The 12769-nt window shown below is 36.6% G+C and overlaps 2 protein-coding genes across 17 annotated transcripts in view; one reads left to right on the forward strand and one right to left on the reverse strand.

Annotated features, from left to right (window-relative positions):
* LOC139970087 (uncharacterized) overlaps positions 1-12769 on the reverse strand; it is an 853056-nt gene that overhangs the window by 613377 nt on the left and 226910 nt on the right. The gene's annotated exons all lie outside the window — the stretch shown is intronic.
* Positions 1-12769, forward strand: part of LOC139970039 (uncharacterized) — a 69725-nt gene that overhangs the window by 48024 nt on the left and 8932 nt on the right. Inside the window, exons 9-10 of the mRNA XM_071975622.1 lie at positions 2618-2673; positions 11775-11810. Coding sequence (XP_071831723.1) covers positions 2618-2673; positions 11775-11810 — 92 coding nt within the window. The remainder of the gene's footprint in view (positions 1-2617; positions 2674-11774; positions 11811-12769) is intronic.

Genomic DNA, 12769 nt, shown 5'->3' on the forward strand with positions numbered 1-12769 from the left:
GGGATGATGCGATTCCCACAATTTGATTTCTAATCCCGCATGTCAAAAGTTGCCAAGACGGGATTTCCCGTTATAATTTTCAGCTCTCAACTTGAATTAAACATACAATACGGCTGTGACCGTGTAGCGAATCATCGCTAAACGATCACATTTGGAATAAACGTTTAGTAAAAAGATGCGATTATTTTTGTTTTGTTATTCCGTATGTAATCTATCTTAACATCCCGTAAATCCTTGCCAGTCTTCCCTTCTATATATAAATGAATGAAGAAATTAAGCAATGTTGAGAATTCCAATATTTACGCAAGCACGAACGTATACAGTAGCTATAGCTATGAGAGGAAAGCACTTGCTATGGACTACCAGAGTTAGCTGCTTGATGACATCAAAGACACCTGCACTCGACAAACTATGTTTGCGTAAAATCCCCACAAAGCACCGACCACATGGTAGGCTAAAATCACAAAGAGTCACAAATTTAGCCTAACCATCTGTTTATTCGCTTAAATTGTGTCGCAGTTAACTCGCACTAAAATAATCACCGAACACTTTCGTTATTGCTGCTATATTTGACCACATGGTAGTCAACCACCAGCCTAAGTCAATGGGGAATTCTAGCTTAAACATCTGCTTATTTGCTCAAATTGTAAGGCAGTTGGCTGGAACTAAACTATCCATGGAATACTTTCATTATAACTGCTATCTTCGACCACATGCTAACCTATGGCCACATCGGCTTCTTACACACACACTGTGTGCGTACACAGTTGCTGTTGTGATGGATTAAAAATGTCACTTTTGAGTAGTTTTAACCGGTATAATATTTTCGTTTTCTGTGTTGAGTGTTGAGTGATTTTATCCACACAGGAAAAAGAACCATTACGAATGGCTAAAACTAGAAATAATAAGCAATTAAAACAGCCATATACACTACAGGAAAGTTATTTCATTAAAATAATCTTCCGTATTCGCGTGTCTTGATTAATAAAAGCCTCCCCCCCCCCCCTTCTCAGAAAACCGGTACCCGTCTTGTGTGCTTCCGATTAGGGTACACGAATGTTCGGTCGGGTACCCGGGTATTCGGGTACCCGACTCAGACCTAGAATGTTCTTACTCATTAAATAAAACTAATGCTCAAGAAAAAGTTTTCATCCTTCGCATGGATCAAGTAGATTATCATGGATGCAACTATGCTGCAGGCTATGGTAGTCTCTGATGAAAAGAAATTATCGTGGTTATTCAAACTAGATACGTGTTTCTTGAATTTAATGGAAATGAGCATTTGTCATATCGTCACAGGTATTGTAACTGAATCATAACAGTAAAACTAGGGACTAGCAGTTAGTTACAGCAGGTGGGTAGATCTGAACCGGTAAAACGGCCAAGTATTTAATAGAATGCGCCCTGCAACTATGATATCTTTGTAAGATCGGCTGCAATAGTCTAGGCTCGCATTCAAATTCCGGAATCAGAAAATGTAAACAAACAGAAACAAAGAGATGTTACAATGGTCTGTTCTATTTCAATTTAACAAGGATTGTTATTGTATACAATTGCTGCTGATATTTCTGTTTAGTTCGTGTTGTAGATTCGTCACGGCCTGATTGGTGTTCTGAAAGACAAATCAAGACACTAAACATAATTAATATTGATATGATATCTTCCTTCGTAGTTGTTTACATGTAAGTTGTTTTGTTTGTATCCATCGACACTTCTGTCGATAATATACTTTAATGTAGGTTTCTTGAAACTTTTTAGAAATGTGGACAGTGTTATTGTTCAATGTTATAATTGTGCATGTCAAGTCATAATTACACGATGTTAGATTATACAAACCTTCCTCCTCCATATAAGGGACAAGTAGAGATATTGATGTATTTAGTCTTAATACACTTAAAAAAAACCTAAGAAAGTGGCTGGAAACAAGACATATAAACCTTAGTTTACACAACTGACTATACTCTCAGGACATTGGAAATGAGATCACGTGATTATGACGAAGATTTGTCTAGTCTTGTAACTCCATAAATCCAAATACAACTTTTTCTATTATCAACGTTTACATTATTGACTTTCATGATATGATGACGTCACTGATGTTGAGCCTTCTCTGATCAGTTCATCGTCTCATGGATTGTTATTCTGGATACGAGCATCAAGTAATCGACTAGCAAGCTTTGGTTTCTTAATTTAGTCCAAGCAATGTTTCTGTTTGAATGGGAGTATTTTTCTTGCAGGCTAAGTTTATAATTGATCAGATATATTAATGAGATGATAACAACTCTAAACTGATTGGTTATATAACTAAGAGGATAATAGTTGTAAACTGATCAGTTATAAAGCCGAGATGATAATGATGGTAAATTGATCGGTAATCTTACTGGGATATATAAGGATTGTTAATTGATCAGCTATATTACTGAGATGATAATGATAGTAAACTAATAAGATCAAAATTAAGGAATCAACTAGATTGATTACTCAGCTAATATTAAGATATCATCGAGAGCCAACATAAATTCATTGAATATAATGTTTATGTTATCAAGCCAGACCAATAAAGACTAAGTATATGCACTGATACTATACATAAGTATCTTTCATTTTATTTATACAGTTTGGAATTATTACACCCCATGTCGTCGTCTAAACTTGCAGACCGGTCTATGGCAGGTAAGAGACAATTCACCTTTATGGCAGCTATTGCTGATAATGCAAGTCCGCCCTCTGTTTTTCATTCACATTAATTATTTATATCAACATAGTGATAACATGTGGTGGTTAAGTGCACATGATTGCTGTCAACATTATAAGCTTTAATAAGCAATTTATATTTTCCCATGACGGGAACTGGTTGGGGTAACGTTGGTGGGTGGGGGGGGGGGGATTGTCGTCTGTATGAAATATAAAATAGGGGGGTATCAAAACCAGAAATGTTCTTATACGCTGCGCGCCAACCGATGTAGGGGCTCCGTTTAGATAGTAACTCGCGCCCCCGGGTTAGAAGATCCTGGATACGCGCCTGTGTAGACCCGTGTTTTTATCATTATTAACTACTTTATCAGTAAAACAATTCTCCACAAGTACGGTACATATTTATAACAATGAAACATATTGAATTAGATCAAAGTGTAAGAAACAAAATCAATATGATTGTGTTTTTAGCTTCGCTCCTCAATAACGTTCCTATGACACTGTTATATTGTTGATGATGCACATTTAATCTCTAAAACTCACTTAATGGCAGCTGTCACTGTATGCAAAGATGCAGCAATGAGTAAAGGAAACTCGGTTCTAGTAGTTTCAATTTGTAAAGATACAACGTTATCAGCATTCAAAGAAAAGCTGAGTTCAAATCGCTTTATGCTAGAAATGATGAGAAAATTGAGGAATGAGAGCTGTAAAAGAGAATAGATGGGTTTGGGTCATAGGAACACTGTTTTCATGAAAATCATTCAGCGCTCACAACACTAATTTATATACTGACACACCGTATCACTTCCATGTCAGTGACACCGTTGATATTACAAGTATTGTAAAAATAGGCCTATAGCTAAAAGGTATACATTTAGACAGGTTTGTTACTAATGTGCAATATGTTGATGTATATGCCGTTTGTTTATTTGTGTGGGTTGTCAATGTAGATCCAATGATTCAAGTTTGGATTCCGATGAAACCATAGTATGTTATGAACATTGTCAAGTTTTTTTTTATGTTCATTTAATTTCGGTGAATATGTTAACCATAGCACATACATCAGTTGTAAGAGTCGTATAACAGTCCTTTTAACCGACCCTGTAGCTTGGGGTAGCTGCCCGTATAGCTGTGCTTGTATGTCTGCCCCTGTGTAGCTGCCACCGTATATCTGTCCCGTATAGCTACCCCTGTATAGCCACCCCCATATTGCTGCCCCTGTATAGCTGCTCCTGTTTAGCCGGCTCGTATAACTGCCTCGTATAGCTATCCCGTATAGCAGCCCCTTTATAAATGCCCCTGTACGGCTGCCCCTGTATAGCTGCCCCGTATAGTTGCCTCTGTATGGATGCCCCTGTATGGCTGCCCCAGTATAGATGTCCCGTTTAGATTCCTAGTGTAGCTGCCACGGTATTATGATTGTAAGTGGTTTTGTTCACTTTTACGGGAGCCTTCCAAGCATCATTTCAACACTAAATGATAGTCAGATTTAAATAAGTTGTCTTCGTTCCAGTAATTACTGAACAAATTCACTGTTGCAATTTTTTGATGTATTAGCAAATTAATTCAAAAGCACATGATGGGCATGTGATAATTTTAGCAGCTGATTACAAGGACACAGTTTTGGGTGATCTACCCCAAATGTATTAGTCAGTGAAAAGTTGGAGAATGGCTAAAGATAAATAAAGGTGAGAATTAAGTCACTGGGTAAACGTATTTATTAACATGAAATAAAACTGCCTATTACCTAATAGGTTGTAAATTGGACATAACCATGTATTTGCAGAATTGGATATTGGATATTCTGCAACTTACTAAGAGGTCTAGAAATACTGTTACAATCACATGACTGCTCCTGATCAGTGAATTATTTGTTGCTTAACCAGAGTTAGACAACTTTGTGTCCCACAAATTTAGTGTCATGGATATTTGTTAAGAACTTTAACCTTCCCCGCTGGTGGGATTTCGGTGTACTGAAGTAACATTATGTTTTCAAGGTTCTTATCTTTCCTTTTACTGCCAAGTTTGCTACCAGCATATTGTAGCAAAAACAACACAAAGTACAGAAGTTGCAAAGGTCCATTTCTGCTACTCTTCCTTCTAAGTTAAATCTTACTCAATAATAAACTCAGTTCTCTCTAATTGTTTCAAGAGATGTGAATGATAACTATAGTTTAAGTTACTATTTATCTAGATTAGTGTAAACATTTTGACGTACAAGTGAATTAAATTAACACTGTTTTTTCTCATAGCTTCAAGGGAGTTGAAAGATCTCTACTGTTTAAACATTACTTATCAAGGTTAATGTTTCTGCGACGGTTCCACGTACACCAATGTGTATAGGACATTAAAAAAAAAACGATATTTTTGGGGTCAGAAATGAAGATGAACTGGTAATGTATCTAAGGGTGACCGAAGCGAAGCACCGCGATTTAAAATGTGTTGTTCTTTCAATGGTTTTAAAATCATATCAGAAACTTGTTGTCATTGCCGATCAATTGTGTGTGGATTGCACAGATAACCGAAATAGCTTGTGAACATCAGACTCACAGTTTTCCAGAATGCGAATGCTGGACATTTTGGCGATTGATATAAGTGAAGGAAGAGGTGGTACGCTTATCTATAAAATGAAAGAAAATTGAAGGCTATTTTGAAATTCGTGAAAGTATTATATCCGTTAATTGAAATAAATTGTGAAAAAGATCTGGCAAATATATTTTTGTAGTGGTACCAGATTTGCTCTGTGGAGTAAATCGTTACCAATGATTCGGTGGAGCTGTGATTAAATCACTTTATACGCACATTTACACAACAAGACCATAATACCAGTTAGTATGTGGGGCAATTATACTACTGTTTTGTTCTGTTGTTAGATACCATGGTAACCAAAGAACTGGACACGTAATTTGTGACGCTGTATACGAACACAATGTTCATAAAGATCACCCACATCAATCATTTTTTTTTCTTCAAGATACTGCGTCACGGATACATATATACATGCTAAGCCCGTGGCCCCGTGCCGTATATTGCTTTCTGCATTTTGTTAAAAGCATCTTATATATATAGACAATATATATATATATATATATATACAGTGGACTCTCCTTTGGGGAAGCTGGATGATCCGTTTACAGCATGGTTGTCCAACCTACGGCCCGTGGGCCACAGTCCGGCCCGCCGAAGAGATGCTATACGGTGCGAAATTTTAGTGAGCAGATTTATTGATAACAATTTGAAGCTGTATAATCAATCATTCGAACCTTCTGGGTCCAAAAAACTGCATACAGGTCAGTTTGTGTGACACTCTCTCTGTCCGCTACCAACCACTAGTCTTGTTAACAATTCGTATACGTAGATCGCTATCTGATACTGACGTCGAACCAGCTGGCTACACGGGCTACCGTCTACATTGTCTACCGTTCTTCCACTTGTCGGATTCAGCGTTGCCGGTTTTGTGTTTCATCGCAGAACGTGTGTTTCATACGTAGAAACACTTGTTTCGCAGTCATATGTGTGCAGAATGCCACCGTTTTCAGCTGTTTCTGGGCATACGAAAATACGTTTATCACATTTTAACGCACACAAACTGACAAAAGAGCCGCTGCGGTACAACATGCGATATCAGAGAATGCACGAAGTGAGCTTGGACAACAAACAGTTCAGGATTTTATACACGTGACGGCGCAACGCGCCATGCACTGACTTCACAGAGCTCTCGACAACAAGAAAGAAATTGGTTACCCCGACATGTGTTTTTAATATTTTTCTGCTAGATACATTAGGGTTTGGTACGCAGCGAGGGGGGGGGTGGGGGCGGCTGGACTTTATTCATCTGTTTTATCAGGAAGGAAAATAAATCAGTGCGCTCCGTGCGCAGTGCTCACATTTTGTTGCCTTGGGCTTCTGGCCCCCCCAAAAAAATCGAAAAATCGAGCGCAGGGTTCATGCGGCCCCCTCCTTCATCATAATCATTCCATATGGCCCTCCTCTGCAAAAGGTTGGACAACCCTGGTTTACAGCAATGGTTGAATGACAAGAATAACTTAACGGATGTAACATTTACATAGCTGGTTTCGTTGACAATGTCAACTTCATCGCCATCAAATAGCACTCAAAAGTTTTCATCAGTTTGATGAATTATTATAACTTTGATAGATGCTTGAACTCATGTGAAACCTGGTTGCTTTTTAACCAGCATCGGAACTTAAATCAGAACGATTACATATGTCATTACATAATACTAGCCTCACCTTCTTATACATGTAAGAATTGGGGCTGAAGTGGTTTCTATTCTCATCGCTTGCTGACGCTAATTACAAGCGGTCAGATTCATAGTTCCTACTATAATATTGCTATACCTTTGTTCAAATAACATGTACACTTAGAGTTTCCGTAAGAAATATATAACTCGAACCTATTACAAAAAGAAAGCCGCATATATTTTTCATTCCATTTCCGTTATCACCAGTATAAATATGCACTATTTCAAAATAGGAGAACCAAAGAATAGAAATATTAAAATATGTACATTAATAGTAACTTAAAGATAAGAAAGTAAAAAGTTAATATCTACTTGAAAACTCATGTTTCTTAAAATAGTCTACAAAAAGGATTCAAGTCATTTTGTTTGAATAAAACTTTACAGCAAAGCAAAGAAAAACAAAACTGAAGGGTTTTATTCCATATTTTGGGGCAAGATATTAAGATTGTATAAGTTCCTATTGGCTTGAACTAAAATACCCTTAGGTACGTATGTGGGTATGTATGTATGTGTGTATGTATGGGGGTATGTATGTATGTATGTATGGGTGTATGTATGTATGTATGTATGTATGTATGTATGTATGTATGTATGTATGTATGTATGTATGTATGTATGTATGTATGTATGTATGTATGTATGTATGTATGTATGTATGTATGTATGTATGTATGTATGTATGTATGTATGCGTGTATGTATGTATGTATGTATGTATGTATGTATGTATGTATGTATGTATGTATGTATGTATGTATGTATGTATGTATGTATGTATGTATGTATGTATGTATGTATGTATGTATGCGTGTATGTATGTGTGTATGTATGTATGTATGTATGTATGTATATATATATATGTGATCTTCCCGCAAGCAGGAACTCGCGAAAGAAGCCATGGAGGCTTTTAGACTCGCAAGCTGAACGAAGCCAATGCCGAAGGTGCAGGATACAGTGGATTTTCCATACGAAGAGTTCAAGTCTTCTCAATATAATAGGATTAGTCCAATCAAGACGCTTAAAGGAATAATTAGTTAACGGAAGATCTGTACATGATGCAAAGTATAATTTTGATGATTTTCAATCTGATTTAAGTTTTTTGATACATCGTTATTGATGAAAGAATGATCCCTCGCGATGAAAATGGTATAAGAAATGCTATAACTGAAACATCACATTTGACGATGTCATAAGAGGGATTTTTCTGAAATACGGACTAATCTGATTTACAGATACCACTGTCTGGTATAACCCCCAAATAGTTTGTGAAAACTCGGGCAATATGCTGATAGTTTTCCGGGCACCTACTGAAAGAAAAATAAATTGCAATGTGTTTTTCAATGGCTAAACTGGTATTATTGTTATCATCATTATTGTAACGACTTGCCCAAAATTGATAACAAATAAAAGGGTTATAAGAAGGCAAATGCTTTTATGTAATTGGCATGCGATGTAATAACCGATGCATACCTATATAATATGTACATTCAGATGTTGTAGGCGCGCGAAAAATTGTGGTTATACTTTGCGGGCAAGTCGTTACAGCTCTCCAAATTCAAATCGGGCGCCTGCGCCTATGAGTATGCATAGCTATAGAGACTTCAAATTATTCTTGATGATTTTCTACCTTTAACATCTTGACATACAATATTCTGTTGAATATCTTCATTATATTTGTTTTAAACTGTTAGATCAGTGAGCTATGTGACATTAGTAGGTGATACAGGTCACGGTAGGACAGAGCGTTAATCTAGGATATGATCTTAATTTTCCCCGACACTCTTGAAATGGGCGCAATGTTACATGTTGTCAAGTGTCTACTTCCTATCGGGCTCACAGTTAACGTTAGAAACCCATGTGAGGATATTACAAAGTTTCATCACAATTTTAACATCATCCTAAGCTTTGTACTTTTCAACTTTCTGTTGGTGCTAGAAAACTACTTTCCATATTTTATTATAACGCTGTCCCTACTCCTCTCTTTCAACGCCCTTTCATGTGATTTGGAAGTATATTAATGTGTTCCTCAAGCATCCATACACGTTGTTGTATGATGTTATTAATTTAACATGAAACGAAATCTTATACAGTCGTAAATGTTTAGATTGATGTGTACGCATTAATGAAGTGGTAATTAATGAAATCACACTGTGGACATTGTTCTAATTCAGTAAACTTGCACCCAATTAAAGACAATCGGTCCTAAAAATCCATGTATTGCCTAATTATTTTAATGCTCTACTTTCTCTGGTTTGATTTGTTATTTATAAATGATCATATCAAAGATGAAAAACAACTTCCTTGGAGATTTTAATGGAGGGGGGGGGGGGGGGAGTGGCGAGGTTTCCATACTAAAGTAACGATCATGATATATACTTTTTTAAATGTTCATTTGTCCAACAACGAGGACTTATTTGTCTAGGATGTTTGTATCGTACAATACAACATACGTCAAAGCCCTTGTGACGAGGTATGGTACAACTAATATGAGGTATGGTACAAATACATGAAACTAAATGAAGTCTCCCTTCTACGCTTGTACTCCAGCACTTTCGTCCTATGTCCTAATTATTGTTATCCTTCTTTCTCCGCATGTAGACCCCTCTCTTATAGAAAATAGTATTATTGTCTTGTGAATCAATGAACATTCTCAATTTTAAAATAGAGAATATTCAGACAAATAAATACATATAAAGCAAAATGAACCTGTCGTGCTTCCAGTATCTCTCTTCCTCGCCGTCTCAGACTAAAGATGTTTTATTGGTGAAAATATCGATGCATACTTTTCATATCTAGAATCTTTACGTTGTGGTGTCACTGTTCGCAGCAATACAACAGTTAGTAAATGTTACTCGGTTCTAATAGTTTGAGTTGTAATGGGATTTGAGGGACCCGTATTGATTATATTTCATTATTTATTTCGATTAATGTATATATACGTGACTGATATGAATGTGTGGGTCCAAGCAGGCTTATATATAAAAGGACGTATCTGGGTTTAACTTTAAAATAAGAAACAAATGGATTTTTTTTTAGGTAGGTTAAATCACCTCGATGTACTTTAACCTACTAGAAAAATTAAAGGTGAGGTGATTACCTAAAAGTTTAACTAAAATATTCAATTTAAGGTTTTTATTTCATTTTTAAGAAACGCAGGGATGTGCCCACGCTGGGCGGCCCCGCACAGCATTACAAATTACCGCCCAGCACTGTCTTAAAAATCGTGAATCCCGCCCAACACTATTTTTATCTAAAATCCCGACATTCCTAACAATATATTCAACATAAATTGGGCTTAGCCTATGCCAAAATCATACAGACTATTAATGCATCAGTTACGCATGCGAGAAACATTACTTACGGCTTCCAATCGGTCCCTTGCAAAATCTCTTTGAAACAAACTAATAACTTTTACCAGGTACGTAATATATTTCACTAAAAAAAAAAAGTATATTGTAATCAAAACTAGTACATGTGTATGTGCTTAAAAGTGCCAGCATTACCATCAGCAGTTACCATCTTCTGTACGAACAGTAGTATGAATAGGCAGCAGCATTATGATACAACAAAAAGTCAACGGTGAATCTGAACTAATAGTGGTTTTAAAATATTTGTAGTATTTCTTTCCTATTTTTAATAACGGCTAAATAAAAAAATAAAAATAGTATCTCGAAGAAGCCTGGGTCGGAGTGGGAGGAGGGGTGGGGGTGTTGAAAGTACCTAGTAATGTGGTTGATTTTGTAAAATTTACCACCCGGCAAATCGACTAATGTTTTTTCTTCATGATTATATTCAAGTGCTGACGATAATATAATGCAACATCCGGGCCTTGTATTCTCACATGGTCCGTATTGTTATTAGTATACTTTTCCATCAGAATCATTCAATATGTCTATATCATATAGTATAAGAAACACTCTGATGTAGTTGAGTCCATTTACGTCCTGATTCCGAGCCTAGTGCGAGACCACTTGGTTCGGGTATGGTACTCTCGAGTCCGAACAGCGTTCTATAGAGTATATGAGCAAACCAAGTCCGAGTCCATCTAATATATAGAGACACAGCAATGAAGAGCTCACGCGGTTTCTGCCTATACTGGTCTAATAGACACGCAGGGATTATCGGTTAAATAAACCCACTCTAAATATTCCTTAATATACAGACCGTCGCTTCCTGGTCTAAATGTTCCTTGCCTAACGTTGAACAAAGAGAGTCAAATATAAGACAACTGATTATGTGTGCATGTACAAATTACCAATTAAACATACACATACAGGGTATATTTAGACAGAAAGCAATATGTGCAGGGTTTATTATATTTCATCATATTTATGTAACCAGTATGATGCTTTGTGGGCTAACCAATATTTTGCTTTATTTTGGCCATTACGTCGATCCAACCACGCCGTTCTGGGGTCTATCTTTGAATACTGCCCACTTTTCCCTTCTCGTGAGAAGTTCATCATTATGTCGTCACTCCGTGTTTAATGACGTCACTCCGTGTTTAATGACGTCACTCAGTGTTTGATTACGTCACTAAGTGTTTAATGGCGGGCTTAAAACTAACTATGTCTTCCCTATAAAGCTGATGTTTATATTCATGTTATTAAGTCCGTGCATCTTACATTGACGAGTCTGTCTCCTTGATTGACTTTAGGGTGTTCAATGTAGATGTGCGTTTACCTGCCAGGAATAGTTTACTGTGATATTTGTGAAGATATATCATTCAAATTTATATATTTTTTGCTTCGTCATATTATGTTTTCCTGAAATTCAATTTCAAAATCTCATGAATAAAATATTTCTTTTCCCTTCAGGCCTGTGACAATGATGGCAATCTACCAGGAGAAGAGGTAAGAGAGACATAGATTCATGTTCCTGTTAATTAGTAACGGTAACTTTAATAACAGACAAAGAGGTATTAATTAATGTGAAACAAAGAAATAAGACAAAAGAGTATGATACTTCGTTTCTCATCAGGGTGGGAAGGGGAGCGGGTGGGGAGGGATTATAATGGACGTATATCAAACAGGGAAGTTAGATAAGCCAGTTATAAGTAAATATCTCGTAATTATGATAGCACTGTTCTCAATGTCAAGTTCAGATGCGGCCTAAATAATCTTCCTTCCGCACACACAGTCAGAGAAATGTTCAACAAAGAAACGAATATACTTTAAAATAAGTTTAGTCCGGTGTTATGGTGTGTTACAAGCCTCACACAATATTGGAATATAACTTTTAAACTGTCAATCCCCTCTCGCCGGCAGATGCTTCATGATTATTTTATTTCACTCTGCTGATGTGCATATCATAAATCGTGAGCAATTCAAAAAGTATCCTGATAATATTTTAAATTTCTTGTAGAAAATCCTTTGTTCATTAGTTTCTCCGTGATTTTTTTTTCACTGTTTATTAAGCGTGAAAGAAACTGATAAAAATCTCACTTCTATAGGGTAACAGTTTTCTTTACACACAAAGGGCTAACTGTAGAAGTCTATACTCAAATCTACCATAAATTTCTACTCCGGTATACTTTGATATAATACAATTATTAGACTCATTTCTCTGGGGTCGAGAGGGGTTGGGGATGGTTTAGGAGGGTATCCGTTGGGTTATAGCATCATGAATCATTGTGAAACGAGAGCATATTCACTCTGTCATAAAAACACTAACTCGGAGCGAACTGTTTTCACATGATATAATGAAACTAGTAAAAATGAACGGTTGATGTTTTAGTGACTGAGTGATGACGTCATACCGTAATCCCTTACAGAGTGGATTAAATGGAGGAGGGGTGCAAGAAGTAAGTTCC

The sequence above is a fragment of the Apostichopus japonicus genome, chromosome 7 (genome assembly GCF_037975245.1).
Source record: "Apostichopus japonicus isolate 1M-3 chromosome 7, ASM3797524v1, whole genome shotgun sequence".
In the NCBI taxonomy this organism is placed as follows: domain Eukaryota; kingdom Metazoa; phylum Echinodermata; class Holothuroidea; order Aspidochirotida; family Stichopodidae; genus Apostichopus; species Apostichopus japonicus.